Source organism: Schistocerca cancellata, chromosome 3 (assembly GCF_023864275.1).
Source record: "Schistocerca cancellata isolate TAMUIC-IGC-003103 chromosome 3, iqSchCanc2.1, whole genome shotgun sequence".
Taxonomy (NCBI): domain Eukaryota; kingdom Metazoa; phylum Arthropoda; class Insecta; order Orthoptera; family Acrididae; genus Schistocerca; species Schistocerca cancellata.
This window is the reverse complement of record NC_064628.1, coordinates 857,681,649-857,698,745: the sequence shown is the minus strand read 5'-3', so window position 1 is coordinate 857,698,745 and position 17,097 is coordinate 857,681,649. Positions and strand designations below refer to the sequence as shown.

At 42.4% G+C, this 17,097-nt stretch overlaps 1 protein-coding gene across 1 annotated transcript in view; it reads right to left on the bottom strand.

Annotated features, from left to right (window-relative positions):
* Positions 1-17,097, bottom strand: part of LOC126177124 (solute carrier family 22 member 7-like) — a 186,527-nt gene that overhangs the window by 126,020 nt on the left and 43,410 nt on the right. The window contains exon 2 of the mRNA XM_049924393.1: positions 287-546. Within this exon, the coding sequence (XP_049780350.1) occupies positions 287-546 (260 nt within the window). The remainder of the gene's footprint in view (positions 1-286; positions 547-17,097) is intronic.

Here is a 17,097-nt window from a genome sequence, read left to right as displayed (position 1 = left end):
GGTTCGGTTTGCAAAGGGAGCATAGCTTAATAATGGAGGTGGAGAGGGTGTGGGTAGGAGAATGGGGCATGGCTTACGAGGGGCGTTGCTTAGGAGGGGGGCAGGATATGATGACGTCATGCATATTTCTCTCCATGTAAGCGACCTGACAGGCAAAGGTCAAATCTGATTGGAAGTCACTATTGCATTCCTACTGACATATATCTGTTATTGATTTAAGAGATCGCATTTTTTCAGCTTCTGTTAAATAAAAATGACATGGACTATATCTAAATATATATCTTACTTGGGGATAGTGGCGCTCTTCCACTCATCTAGAGTTAAGTTGGTGAACTCTCTCCCAGGGACGTGACACCAGTGATCAGGAGTTTGCATAACGAAATTGTACATTTGCGAGCTCAGCACATTGACGATTGTGCCATAGCAAATGAAAACAGTGTTTAATCTCTTCTGGAACTTTCCTTTAGAACCAATGACATCCATGATGTCCTCGAAAGCTGGTACAACCTCTCGATCCTGATGGTATTCATTGGTCTGGTTGACAGTCTGTAACCGAAGAAGGTGTTATTCATTACACAAATCACTGGCCAATTTACCTATCTGTTCAATAATCGAGGGTGGTTATAACATAGACACAACTTAATTTATTCTGCCTAAAATAGTCTGTAATCAGGTAGAAATGTGACAAAATTTCATGTATTAACATGCATTTATGATAAAGATAAGAATGAATTACAAGAGACTGAAATATGTGAGTTACGTAGTGATCTTGTTGAATACTCTGTAATGATATGAAAAGTATTATACATTTAGCTACATGCATCTAGAGAATGTCAAACTGAGGCAATTGCTGCGGAGCATGAATTGTACAATCTGCCCATTGTTGTGTGGCAAGTGAAACCGTTTGCTCATATGCATTCAAGTCAGAAGGAATATTGCATCTTACTTCCGATGGTCACGGGTACCGCAGTACCGTATTTCTACACTACACCGAGCAAACGACTTTCAGTTCTGTATGGGAATATACGTAATGGATGTAAAAGTGGCAGTTGTAGACACTTGGCTGACGACATATGGAAGTTTTAGTCTTACCGTGAAGCGTGTTTTGATAGCCTAATAATAAAGGGACCGTTCGCAATAACCGAAAAATCTCCTTTCGAGCCACTCCATTATACACCGGATGGTTGTCCATATTCACAACTGTGAATACATTTCATGTATTTCATAACAGCTGTATTTGCCACAGTGCCCGTGCCTTTGGAAATGAAATATCGTCGTGACGTACCAGATGGATCCTCTCCATCTGTTACGTTTTTCTAGCCCCCTAAATAACTTTTTTATTTTCATGTAATTTTCAATTTATTTATCTGTTGACATGCAATAACAATATTAAAACCTCACGCTTCTATTTAGACTTAATTTCACTTAAATTAATTATTCAGATCCTCATTTAAAGTGATCTGATTACATTTCTGTAATTGGGTTTCATTAGGACATTGTTAATTAAAATTTACAGTTAATTCAAGTTAGTATTACAGTTCGTTACATGCCAAATCCTACGAGCGAGTAATTATATTTGAGAAAGGTGACCTAAACCACCTGAAAGATTAGCATTCTCAAGTTCCAGTAAATACTTTAAATTATGTATAATTTATTATCACCATAGAAATTATCTTGAAAGCTCATAGCAAGTACTATTTTACAGAGCAGATCTTGTAATAACTACTGTTAGATTCCGGACTTCAGCTATACGGATTGATCAGGAACAATGCGCAAAGCTTGTAAGAATCTTGCGGGGTAGGTGGTGCTGAGTAACAATTGACAAAAAAAGAATTCGTTCCCAGTTTCCGAGTTGATTAGCATTGAAGTTAGCCAACCAGACCGTTGCGCCAACAAATTCATGTGGCCTGCATTAAACGGTGTTGCAAAACATGTCCTTCGTTTGGTTTCTTGTAGCCGAGTAAGGGAGCGATACAAGAATTGCAGTTTTGATGGTAATGAGGATCGAATCCGAGCCAAAGGCTGAGAATTCTCCTGTTCTGTCGTCTACGCCTTGAGAACAGTTGACGCTAGTTGTCTGGTCGGCCACTTTAATTTGCGTTCGCAGCAGCCTGATTGGCTAACTTCAGTGCTAATTGACTTGGCACTCCATAGAGAATTTTTTATTTCTTTCTCAGCACAGCCTACCCTGCAACACGCTTACAGGTTCTTCACACTGTTTCTGACCACACTGCATAGTTTTGTTGCCTTAATTTCGCACTACAATATGACCTACAGCATTGATTAGTTAATACACTAGTTAATGATTTCATGAAATTTACCGTAATTGGCAATATGGCACTCACATATGTAACTGAGGAGATTCTCAGATAGAAGAAAAATAGTGTCGTTTTGTAGGGGACATCCTGAGATATCAAGGGATCACCAATTTAGTACTGGAGGAAAGCGTGGGGGTAAAGATCGTAGAGGGAGACAAAGAGATGAATACAGCAAGAAGATTCAGAAGGATTTTGAAGAGGCTTGCACAGGATAGAGTAGCACGGAGAGCTGCATCAAACCAGTATTTGGTCTGAAGACCAAAACAACAACATAGTTTTCAAAGTAACGGTTTTCTCTTACGCCAGTCTGTAAGTATTGGGACGTCACTCAGAATTGCCAGTCGATAGTTGAAAAGTACTCGAGTAATGTCTACGTTCGAGTGCACCCTCAGTGTGGGTTCACCCCACAGTCATGTGCATTCTGTACGCAACAATACGCGCACATCTATCTGCGAAACTCAGAAATTGTAATACGTCATAGGTGAAACCTGTAATCTACATTAATGCGCTTTTTAATAGAGCCGTGATGTGATCAATAAGTACCCTGAACTAAACTACTGTTGGGCTCAGCGATATATATGATGGGCCCACTTAAATGAACCATAGGAGTGTAATTGTTTTTAACAGGAACTGTAAAAACAGATAAGTGTAATATTCTCGTCTAAACAATCTAACATTCAACTTCATTGCTGGACAGTAACTGTTTTCAATGTCAGTTTTGTCCTGGATAACTGTACTAACAATTTTTGGTAACGTAACAAACTGCTCACCCTACTTAGTAACTGAACTTCACGTGAAATACATTGTAGTCACCCCAGTTAGTAACTGAACTTCACATGGAATAAATCGTATATGTTATCTAAAGTTTGAATGGCACATCCTCGAATAAACACCATCTCGCAATACTTTAAACATTCAGCTTCAAGGTGATGAAAATTTTTGCTCCCTAGGAGAGACGCAAGCTCTAAGTAATAGAATTACTGGTGTGTTGGTCTTGACAGACAACCATAACTATTACTTCTGCTCATCAGTAGGATATTTAGCGTCTTGTGTATTGTGTTGTATTTATTACAGAGGTTCAACTGAGCCATATTCTATTTGCCATCCGCAAATCCCATAGAAGCTACGGGCGATCATACATGTTTTATTTATGGCCAAATGTGTAATTCGCCGAGCCAGCTTAATAACTATCTCGAACTTTGCTTAAAATACTTTCTTGAATCATTCACGCGTAATTTATTGTGTCCTACATGCCACGTAAAATCATTGGTTCAGCTGTTGTGTGTTCATTTTAACCCATAGCTACTGTGAATGCTGACAAGACCACCATTAGTATGGAGGGATCTCTCACACTACCTTTTCATTTTTTATGTATAAAACCTCTGTTTAGGTGAATATATATTTTCACGACTTTTCTGTTGTTTGTTACACTTCTTGGAAACAAATTTTATGAAAATTTGCGTTTTTTAAACAAAGTAGAATTTAAAACACTTTGAATACGTTGGGGCCCACGTCTTTGGCCTCAACCGCGGCGTGCACCTTCTCGTCTTTGAATACTTTAAACATCAAAATTGGCAGCTTATTTTAATTTTATGTATTACTAAAATAACAACACATCGTTATCGCTCTATTCATCCACCAATTATCATCAGGGAGATAGTATTACACATTCGCAACATAACTGTACGGAAAAACGCATTTCAATTATGACAAATTGTATTTGGAATCATTTTGAGTTTACTAATATCATTTCAACCGTAGGGCGAGTATTCCACCACATAATGCTACCAAGGCTGAAATTATGCCAAATTTTTATTTTAAAAATCAAGAATAAAGTAATTATCTTCCGTATTCTTCTGAGGAACTGAACTGGATTGTAATTGCTTTCAGCCTGCATGCGTTTCATACAGAACCTCCATAATTCTTCAAGCAAACCGGAACACCACAATATCTCGTTTTTACGTCAAACAAGGACAACAAAGGGTTGATGTTTTTCGTTTCTCAAAAAAAAAATATATTTCTGCATTTCAGGCTCATATCTCCATAACACCAAGTTTTCTCCGAGACTTCCGGAATTTTTTGAAGACGAGGTGGCTGCAAGACAATATTGCGATGCCTTGTTCTTATATTAGCGAGTTCTTCTCCAAATTAGTACACGATCACTAAATACTAGAAATCAGAGTCATTATCACTTTCATCAAACTCCTCATCTGAGAATTCACTGAGGCGTTCTTGAATACACACATCCCTCTTTCATCGAAAACGCTATGTAGAAGATTAGCTTTTCTCACCATGGAGAAACTGTAACCTTCGACAAAAACACGCACCCAAACACTATGGCACATCTCTGAGTCCTCTCAAGGCCTAAAAATAAGAAACAAATCGCAGCAACAATGCCAGATTTCTAGCATGTGTCACTTGCCATCCAATAGGAAAGTACATTTAAGAGTGTACTTCACCTCACAGGGATGTGTGAAGTATCACAAGACAAAAACTGCAGCGATCTAACAGACCATCCATACTAGATAAGGATGTGACCTGCTGACAGTCTGCCCTCGCTCTCTATAGCCAATGCAGATCATAGTAGAGGAACGATGTGTTGACTGTTGAAGACAGATGAAGGGCTTCACCTGCAATTAACATACACACTCTGGCAGTGGCACCTAGCCAGTTAGGACGTGTTCCACTTTTACTGTAGTTTCCAAAGGACTAACTTTTCTAATCATTGTAAGGTGGCGTGCTCCCCTGACCTTCATTTCTTAGTATATTCCGACCTCACCATCGTATTCTGCGTATCAAGACATTTCATTTGAGCCCAAACTCGATAGGGTAGAGTCAGTTTTACGTATTTCCATTTAATCAATATGCATATCTAATAAATAAATCGCAATTGCCCTCTGAGATTAAAAAGTCGACGCTGGCGTACACAAACTTTCAAGACACGACGGCCACAGGAGTTTTTGTTCGGCGGAGGCAACCAGCCCGCTGGAAAGTCTGCAGGAGGGTGCGTTAGCACGCAGCTGTGCAGGCCGGTCGACCACCCAGGGGCCAAAACAGTTCTTTGCCAGAGAAAAGGGATAAAGCCCCTGCACCTGTGCATCTAGTGTCAAAAGTGATATCCCCTTACCCTTACATCAAAAAGACTGCCCGTTATGTTTGGTGGCAACATCTGCAACAAGTTACGTCTCTGTACCTCGCTGGACTGGTGGGAGACGCCACCAAGCCCATACAGTAAAGTTGTAGCCCGAATAGCAGAGTCGTCAAAGGAAGATCGCTGGCTCTCAGCAGCGCTGCTGTCAGCTTTGAATTGAACTACGAACAGCTGCAAGAGAATGATGTATATATTCGTTTTGGGAACTGCAACAGTCCGTAGCTTGTGGTCGTGCGGTAGCGTTCTCGCTTCCCACGCCTGGGTTCCCGGTTTCGATGCCCGGCGGGGTCAGAGATTTTCTATGCCTCGTGTTGACTGGGTGTTGTGTGCTGTCCTTAGGTTACTTAGGTTTAAGTAGTTCTAAGTTCTAGGGGACTGATAACCATAGATGTTAAGTCCCATAATGCTCAGAGCCATTTGAACCATTTTTGAGAACTGCAACAACACTTAGGCGTTGGCATAGGGACAGACACTGAGCTGACAGAAATCTTGAGACACCTTCTAATCTCCTAGTATCTTGTCAGGCCTCTTTTAGTCCGGTGTAGTGCAGCAGCTCGACGTGGCTTGGACTCAACTAGTTGTTGGGAGTCACCTGGAGGAACAGTGAGCCATGCTGCGTCTATATCCATCCATAACTGCGAAGGTGTTGAAGGTGAAGGATTTTGCGCACGAACTGACACTTCGGTTACATTGCACAGATGTTCGATTGGAATTAGGTTGGAATATCGGACCGACTAAATCTTTCCTCAAACTATCCAGAACTTTCTTCAAACCAATCGCAAGGAATAGTGATCCATAAAAATTCTATAGTTATTTTGGTACATGACGTCGATGAGTGGCTGCAAACGGCCTCCAAGTAGCATAACATACGGAGGATCCAGCCCATTCCGTGCAAACTCAGCCCACACCATTATGTAGCTACCACCAGCTTGTACAGTGCCTTGTTGATGACAACTTGGCTCCATGGCTTCGTGGGGTCTGCACGACAATTGAAACCTACAGTCAAATTGAAACGTCTGAAACAGTTGAGAAAAACTGAACGTACTCAGACTCTCTTTACTTATTCTGATCGTCACTAAACTGACACACAATCTTTTTTAGCGTAACGCAGTCTGACTTTCAATAATCCCTACAAAAGAATGGTCCTGACTAACAATAACCTGTACCTTTCATGAATCACTTACCTCACAAAAATCTTAGTTACTCTAACTACTGCAATTCAGCGAGCGCTAATACTGCCAGCTAAATAAAAGATTCCAACTACTGAAGGCACTAACTACTGATAGGCATAGTTAGCAAATGAAAGATTTTGATAGAGAACAAACAGTGTATTTACCTTAATAGTATCACACATCGTCCGCTCCCAAAACTCTACCATCTCTCTCCCCACATCCACCACTGCGGCGGCTCACCTCCAACTGCCCAACGCGACGTGCTGTTCACATCCAACTGCCCAACACTACACAAGCGAATATTCCAACAATGAGTCCAACCAGCCACAGACTGCACACAGCACAGTCAGTGATTTTCATACAGAGCGCTACGTGGCGTTACCAACATAAAAACCTAAACAGCCCACTTACAAGCTCTTACCAACTCAAATGCGGACTCATATGACCAGGGCACGGTTTTCCAGCAGTCTAGGCCACAACCGAGGCGCTGCAGATGATGTCATGCTGTTAGAAAAGGCACTCGCGTCGGTCTTCTCCTACCATAGCTCATTAACATCAAATTTTACCGCACTGTCCTAACGGATGCAGTCTGCTTACTGCGGTTATTTCACTCAGTGTTGACAACTCTACGCAAACGCCGCTGCCCTCAGTCGTTAAGTGGAGGCCGTCGGCCACTGCTTTGTCTATGGTGAGAAGTAATCCCTCAGATTTGGCCTTCTTGGCACAGTCTTGACGCTGTCGATCCCGGAATATTAAATTCCCTAACGAAATCCGAAATGGAATGTCGTCCCATGTGTCTAGCTCCAGCTACCATTCCGTTCAGAGGGCACAATAAAATCGGTAATATTTTCACAGGCATCACTTGATTACAGTTAACAGCTCCATAGATGCACTGTCCTTTTGTGTACATAACACTACAGTCACCTGTATACACCTTTATTTAATCGTATGGCTAAGGACCCCCCCGTCGGGTAGACCGTTCGCCGGGTGCCGGTCGTTCAATTTGACGCCACTTCAACGACCTGCAGTCGATGAGGATGATAGGATGGTGATGAGGCACCACAACGCCCAGTCCCTGGGCGGAGAAAATTCCCTGACCCAGTCGGGAATCGAACCCAGACCCATAGGATTGACAATCCGTCACACTGACCACTCTGCCACCGGGGGCGGACATCTGTATACACTGAACAGCCAGAACATTATAACTGCCTACCTAAAAGCTGGTACAACCACCACTGGCACAGATAACAGCGGCGACGCTTCGTGGCATGGTAGCAACGAGGCCTTGGTAGGAAACTGGAGGGAGTTGCCACCACATCTGCACACACATGTCACCTAATCCCCATAAATTACGGCGAGGGGGCGTTGACCTTTGATATCACGTTCAATCACATCCCAGATGTGTTCGATCAGGTTCTGATCTGGTGAGCAGGGTGGCAATCACATCAATTGGAACTCGCACCTGTGCTCCTCGAACCACTCTATCACACTCCTGGCCTTTTAAAATGGCGCATTATCTTGATGAAAGGTGCCATTGCCGTCGGGAAACATGATCGTCATTAAGGGGTGTACGTAGCCTGCAACCAGTGTACGATACTCCTTGGCTGTCATGGAGCCTTGCAAGAGCTCTGCTGGACCTATGAATGCCCACATAAATGTTTTCCAGAGCGTAGTGGAGCCACCGTCAGCTTGTCTCCGTCCTGCAGCACAGGTGTCATGGAGGTATTCCCCTGAAAGATGATGGATTCGCGCCCTCCCATCGGAATGACGAAGAAAATATCATGACTCATCAGACCATACAACACTCTGCCACTGCGCCAACGTCCAGTGATGATGGTCGCGTGCTCGTTCCAGAGGTAGGTGTCATTTTGTTAACATTGGTACATGCATGGCTCGCCAGCTGCTGAGGTCCATCGGTAGGAGCGTTGTGATCGCTGCACTGTGTGTTTGTGTTCAGACATAGCTATACTCCACCCACCACTGAAGTCTAATGTTAGTTCGGCAACAGTTCGCCGCCTGTCCTGTTTTACCAGTTTGTCCAGCCTGCGACGTCGAACATAAGTAATGAGGTTGTCCGCACAACCCCATGATGTCTGGACGTGGTTTATCCTTCGCTTCGCCACGTGTTTAAGACACTCCCCACAGCACTCCACGAACACACGAAAAGTCGTGCTGTTTCCGAAATGATTGCGCTGAGCCTCTGGGTCATCATAATCTGCCCTCAGTCAGACAGCGCGCCTTCCCCGTTCTGCAACGAACAGCGCGCTCACAGACACTACACGCGCCCTGTGTGTGTCTGACTGACAGTCACTCCTCGCCAGGTGACGCTGCTGTCGCCTGGACGGGTTTAAATCGATAGCACGCCGGTGTCATAATGTTTAGACTCATTAGTGTATATGTATATCGCTACCCCATTACTTCTACCGAGCGAGGTGGCGCAGTGGTTAGCACACTGGACTCGCACTCGGGACGACACCAGTTCAATCCCGCGCCTGGACATCCTGATTTCAGATTTCCGTGATTTCCCTAAATCACTCCAGGCAAATGCCGGGATGGTTCCTTAGAAAGGGCATGGCCGACGTCCTTCCCCATCCTTCCCTAATCCGATGAGACCGATGACCTTGCTGGTCCCTTCCCCCAAACAACCCAACCCAACCCATTACTTCTGTCTCCACACTGTCCACAAAATCGCATTACGTGATTGGTCAAGACCACCAAATTAAGAGATGTCTGCAAGAGGGAACACCAGACAACCGAAAGAAGAGAAAGAAGAAAGAGAACTAAAGCCTATAGCCTTCTTACCGTGTGCAGGAAATATTTCTCCAAAAATTGCAAGAATGGTGAAGGAGCATAAAGTGTATGTGATTTTTGTTCCACTGACCAAGATGCAAGGTCTTCTGGAGTCTGTGAATGATGATCTGCTTTTACGAAAGACTGGTGTACGTACATATGGAATTCCTTGCAAGTATGGTAAAACGTACATAGAAAATACAAGAACGTTGCACTGAACAGCTGCTATCAACCCGCTTTCTACAGCTCAATAAATCTTCAATGGTCGAAATTTGTATTTCCACTGGACATTTAATCGATTACGAGGAAGTCAAGAAACTAGCCTCCGGGTAATCTTACTGGGTTTCAGTGGTCAAGGAAACGTTGGAAATACAATTACTAGACAATCTGCTCAACTGAGACAAGAGTTTTCAGCTCGTTAAACCATGAAAACCCCTCATTTCACGTCTGCTCTCCCAAAGGAAATATGCTCTATGTCTTCAGTGCCTGGCATTCGAATATATGCCACCCATAACAGTCAACCACATAATTCGTAAGCACAGCGGATTCCCCGATTCTGAACCAGGTGGCGCTATGGTTGGCCCGCTAGTTGGCACTGCCATAGGTCAAACGGATATCAACTGCGTTTTTTTTTTTTTTTAAGTAGGAACCCCCATTTCTTATTACATATTCGTGTAGTACGTAAAGAAATATACGTCGCCGGCAGAGTGTTCATGCAGCCACACGCAATCAGCCGACTCCACCTCCACGTCGACCACGCTATGAACATGGCAATACAGAAAACGCCCACTTTCCTAGCTGCGCATTCTTCTTTCGCTTTCTTCAATTTCCTTGCAATGTGTTAGATGCTCATAAAGACGCAAGGCACAGTATTTACCGTCTGCCCGCTAAGAGAGTCATTCGTTCAGATGTTTTATTTTATTTCTTCCTCATTTATTACACCAGGTAAACCCGTCTCGTGTAAATTTATTTATATGTTAAATAAGAATGAAGTCATACAATGCTCACGTTAAAAGGCAAATACCAGGCAGGCACCTTATATAATACACTTGTTGTCGTTTTCTTTTCTTTTTTATAATTCCTACAGTATCTGTCGACCCATTTTTTTCTTTATGTTTATCATTATTTGAATAATTTGTGAGTGAATTTTTAATGAATTTGATAAAATTTCAATAATTGCTGCAAATACAGTTTAATGCAGTTTCACTGAATAAACCACTTATATGTTGAACAACACTCCTTGCACTTCATTTATAGAATCTAAATAAAATTCACATCTCCTTCTCCCTCCCACACGTGGTATCCTGTACGCTTTTTCAAGTTTTCCCTATGCTGTCACTAACGTTCTTAATTAAAGGCAGGATAACTTTCGATTTCATCGGCGCTTGCGCATTGTTCCGTTTTTACGCAGTGGTCTAAAAGCTCGCCGGCCGCTGTGGCCGAGCGCTTCAGTCCGGAACCGCGCTGCTGCTACGGTCGCAGGTTCAAATCCTGCCTCAGGAATGGATGTGTGTGATGTCCTTAGGTTAGTTAGCTTTAAGTAGTTCTAAGTCTAGGGGACTGATGACCTTAGATGTGAAGTCCCATAGAGCTTAGTGCCAGAATGATTCAAATGGTTCAAATGGCTCTGAGCACTATGGGACTTAACATCTGTGGTCATCAGTCCCCTAGAACTTAGAACTACTTAAACCTAACTAACCTAAAGACATCACACACATCCATGCCCGAGGCAGGATTCGAACCTGCGACCGTAGCAGTCGCGCGGTTCCGGACTGAGCGCCTAGAACCGCTAGACCACCGCGGCCGGCAGAGCCAGAATGAGATTTTCACTCTGCAGGGGAGTGTGCGCTGATATGAAACTTCCTGGCAGATTAAAACTGTGTGCCGGACCGAGACTCGAAGTCGGGACCTTTGCCTTTCGCTGGCAAGTCCTCTACCGACTGAGCTACCCAAGCACGACTCACGCCACGTCACTCTTGAGCAATGCACTGATGAGATTTTTTAATTTTGTATCAAGCAGCTCTGGTTTGCAGATTTTGCTTGCCCTGCCCGCCAACGTTTTTATGATGTCTCGCTATTGTTTTCGATGGTGGTTTGAATCCCAGCGTAGGTAACGGACTGTGTGCACCTGTTTTCGGTAAACCCTGCGGTCCAACCTACCATCTTCTTTCTTGAAAACTAGCACATCAAGAAAATTTAGTCTTCCTCTGCCTCATCCTCCTTATCCATGGTAGACAGAATATTCGGATTGATCCTGTTGAGACTATTGTGAAAACGATCCAGTTCCTCCCTGTCATGCCAACACAAAACAAATAAATTACCCACATACCGGAACCAGATATTAGATTTCTTGTTCTCGTTTAACTGTACCTGCTCCTCGAATTTTTCCATAAGGAAGTTTGCTGTAACCGTTCTTAATGGGATCCCCGTAGCGACATTATCCTTCTATTCATAGAACTCATCGCTCCATTTGAAATACATGATTCTGCAGCAATATTTAAATAGGTCCATAGCATCGAGAAGAAAAATCTGATCAGGTGTTGCAACACTTCATTGAGCGAAACCGTAGTGGATACCAAAACCACATCAAAACTAATATATCCTACAGCTGTACCACTATGCGGCTTAATTTGGTACAATGTGCCGAATTCTTGATACACGAAACCAAACGGCCCAAACACAGTCGTAAAAACGTTGTCGAGAACTTGACAATCGAATAGGTAGGCGAACCAATCAAAAATGGTTCAAAGGGCTCTGAGCACTATGGGACTTCTGAGGTCATCAGTCCCCTAGAACTTAGAAGTACTTAAACCTAACTAACCTGAGGACATCATACACAGTATGCCCGAGGCAGGATTCCAACCTGCGACCGTAGCGGTCGCACGGTTACAGACTGTAGCGCCTAGAACTGCTCGGCCACACCGGCCATCGCGAACCAATCGCGCTCACTATAAGCCTTAGAGAAAAATGTTCTTTGTGCACCTTCTGCGATCGTTAAACTCTTGGTAGTAGCGCAACTGACCTGAACTGACTTTTCTGAAAGCTCTATTCTATAGAGGACTTCTTTATCAACCTCGTAAAAATTCTAAGAGATTTGTCAGTGGGTTCTTTACTCAGTTTCCTATACAGGGTTGTCCATTGATAGTGACTGGGCCAAATATCTTCCGAAATAAGCATTAAACGAAAAAACTACAAAGAACGAAACTCATCTAGCTTGAAGGGGGAAACCAGGTGACGCTATGGTTGGCCCGCTACATGGCACTGCCATAGGTCAAACGAATATCAACTGCGTTTTTCTTAAATAGAAACCACCATTTTTATTACATATTCGTGTAGTACATAAAGAAATACGTATGAATGATTTAGTTGGACCACTTTTTTCGCTTTGTGATATATGGCGCTGTAATAGTCACAAAGGTATAAGTACGTGGTATCACGTAACATTCCGCCAGTTAGGACGGTATTTGCTTTGTGATACATTACCCGTGTGAAAATGGACCGTTTACCAATTGCGGAAAAGGTCGATATCGTGTTGATGAATGGCCATCGTGATCAAAATGCCCAACGGGGTGCTCGGTATCCTGGACGACATCATCTAAGTGTCCAGACCGTTCGCCTGATAGTTACATTACTTAAGGAAACAGGAAGTGTTCAGCCACATGTGAAACGTCAACCACGACCTGCAACAAATGATGATGCCCAAGAAGCTGTTTTAGCTGCTGACGCGAATAATCCGCACATTAGTAGCCGACAAACTGCGCGAGATCAGGAATCTCAAAAACGTCGGTGTTGAGAGTGCTACATCAACATCGATTGCACCTGTACCATATTTCTATGCACCAGGAATTGCATGGCGACGACTTTGAATGTCGTGTACAGTTCTGCCACTGGGCACAAGAGAAATTACGCGACGATGACAGATTGTTTGCACGCGTTCTATTTAGTGACGAAGCGTCATTCACCAACAGCGGTAGCGTAAACCGGCAAAATATGCACAATTGGGCAACGGAAAATCCACGATGGTTGCGACAAGCGGAACATCAGCGACCTTGGTGGGTTAATGTATGGTGCTGCATTATGGGAGGAAGGATAATTGGCCCCCATTTTATTGATTGCAATCTAAATGGTGCAATGTATGCTGATTTCCTACGTAATGTTCTGCCGATGTTACTACAAGATGTTTCACTGCATGACAAAATGGCGATGTACTTCCAACATGATGGATGTCCAGCACATAGCTCACGTGCGGTTGAAGCGGTATTGAATAGCATGTTTCATGACAGGTGGATCTGACGTCCCCGGATTTCTTTCTGTGGGGAAAGTAGAAGGATATCTGATATCGTGATCCACCGACAATGCGTGACAGCATGCGTCAGCGCATTGTCAATGCATGTGCGAACCCTACGGAAGGCAAACTACTCGCTGTTGAGAGGAATATCTTTACACATATTGCCAAATGCATTGAGGTTGACGGACATAATTTTGAGCATTTATTGCATTAACGTGGTATTTACAGGTAATCATCCCATAATAGCTTGGGTTCTCAGAAATGATAGGTTCACAAAGGTACATTTATCAGATTGGAACAACCAAAACAAAATGTTCAAACGTACCTACATTCCGTATTTTAATTTAAGAAACCTACCTGTTACCAACTGTTCATCTAAAATTGTGAGCCATATGTTTGTGACTAGTACAGCACCATCCATCACAAAGCGAAAAAAGTGGTCCAACTAATACATTCATATTTCTTTACGTATTACACCAATATGTAATAAGAAATGGGGGTTCCTATTTAAAAAAAAACGCAGTTGATATCCGTTTGACCTATGGCAGTGCCAACTAGCGGGCCAACCATAGCGCCACCTGGTTTCCCCCTTCACGATAGACGAGTTTCGTTCTTTGTAGTTTTTTCGTTTGACGCTTATTTCGTGAGATATTTGGCCTGGTCATGATCAATGGACCACCCTGTATGTTTCCTTGTAAGATGTCAACATTGTCGGGCCTTGCATAAGTTGCATAACGACGATACCGAAAAAATCCCTATCAAATAACGATATTATTGACAACAAGTAATAATTAGCATCATCTCATGTATGGCATAACAAACGATTTACCCTTTAAACGACAGGGGCGTGAGTAATACAACAAAGTGAACGCAGCTAGGAGACGGACATAGCAGGTGGCTAATGACATTGGAACGACTCAGTTAGCTTTAACAAAAGAAAGTCCAGGTGCACTGCAGAAAGAAATAAGGGAAAGTCAATATAATACCTATCAGAATACACAGCCAAGACGGAAGTAAGTGGCCAGTAACATTAACGAGTGGAGACCCGGGCAAGGAAAATAAGAATTTACCAATAACGTGGGAGCGGTCGGCTGAAGCCAGACGTGTAACGTAGTAGAGTCAAGGTGGGGATGATAACGTCATATAAAAGCACTCTGTGAACTCAATTAAGACACAGAGACAGAGAGAGCGGGCGCTCACGTCTAGTGGCAGGCCACAAACCTGCATGTGGTAAAGGCGCGACTCTGAATCTACTTTACGTTTGCGAAGTAAGGGCGATACGCTTCACGTACCATGGCGACAAACGTAAAGCGATAGTTAAATATTCTTGCGGGAATCTTTTCTGGCAGAATTTTGCGCACATCGCTTCAACCCAGAGCGTGTGTGCAATTGCCATCAATTTCAACTAGTTAAATTTGAACGTTCCACGGAATGCATAGCGTTTAAGACTGAATACTTTCAGTGAAGGCCAGACTAGGGTATTAGCGATTTTAGATCCAGCACGGAGACAACGCCGCTTCAGTTGCCGTTTGGTAATGTACAAAGCGCTTTTGGCAAAATTAAATGTTGAGTCCAATTTTGTGAGAGTTCCATACTCCAACATGCATACCCTTTGAATATACAGAAATTCAAGACTAATTACTAACCTGCCCTCCAATGAGTACATGACAATAAATTAGATAAAGTCATCCTCTCCCAACTTCGTTCATTGTACAGCTATGGCATAGGTGTAATTTTCACTGCTAAGGATTTACTTGTTTAAATTGATAACATTTTCACATATAGAGATATAGTTTTATTAGTAACATATTCAATGTTTGAATATTAATTGATTTATTGAGAGAAGAAGTAATTAAACTTGCTTATTGATTGTAACCTGATTCTTGAGAGCTTTGGTAAACTAAATGTAATATGGAAGAGGGAGAGATTGTGTTATCCATTTAGATTAAATCCCAAACTTATTAATATAATAAACTTATTAATATAAATTTAGGTATCCTTGGAATGTCAGAGTAGCATTTCTCATTACTTTGAGATAGAGCTAGAATGAATAGCTATGTGGAATGTCTGTTTACCACCCTGGGCTTGAGAAGACAGAACGTTATCCTTTGCCACATTCAAAATTATCAAATACAACGACACATTACTAAATGGCTATACCTCTCCAGGATACTGAATTAACAGCATTCTGATAGCGTGCCAAGATTTTTAGTTAATAGCATTCTGCTAGATAGGATAGAAAACTGATAGATCGAGAGGTAGACAAAAGCTAACGCAAATTGGAGAAAATTAATTTTAACATTAAATGTGACTCAACTGAATAGTTAAGTAAATAAGTAGTACATAAGTGTAGATAGAAGTGTATTTTTGTATGTTTATTCCTGGCGCAAAAATATTGTTCTATTGAGTTGTGTTGAGTTCTGTCTCAATACCATGAACAAAAACATTGAGTTTAGAACTGTGTGAATGATATTTTGGGGTAAAGTCAAATCTTACAATCTGATGTTAATGCATAGTCAAGTTCATAAGATTCAAGAACAACAACGCGTAGAAGAACGATCGAAACTGACAGATAATAATAGGTCAAGACAGAGCGAAATAATGGCAAACCTTGATAGGATCGAGTTGGACACACAACAGCCACATGAACAACACGAAACAGAGAACGTGGCAATACCAAATGAGACTGAAAATGCAACCCATGGCATTCAATCAGGTCAAAGTAATTGGCATGAGAATAGTGTATTACATGATTCAGATGTAGAATCAGTAGACAGCAATTTACTGTATGTATAACTGAACGTGATAATAATGAATCAGAAAGTTTTACAGTCATATGAAAGAACGAGTGTTAGTGCACATACACTGTGTTCGGAAGAGAGGGAAACAGTGTTACGAAAGGCGAAATGGGGAATGGTTGCATCACATGGCAATAAGTGAGAATGATGTAGGTGTAGAAAATGCTAACAAATTGGTTATGAAGGACAAATAACACAGGGGCTGAGGAAAGTAATAGAGAAATACAGAAAACGCGTGATAATATACAAGGAATATTAGATCAGATCCGAACTAAAGCTCAAGAAGCACAAGTCACGCATCCAACGCTTATGACAGGGCACGCGCAAATGAGAACAGATATCGACACTGTACAAGCAAACGTGAATACGCTACGTGAAGATACCAACAAAGTGTCAAGAAAGTAAAATAACAGGTCGAAGCTTTTGCCATCAGAGCGTCGACAAAAAGGAAACATGTCATTGTTGAGACCATGTCTCATAAACGAACAACTAAAGCTGCATTACGGAAATTCGATGATCGTACATTAAAGATACGAGAGAAAAACGAACATCTACTTCAACTTACGACTTACGACTCAAG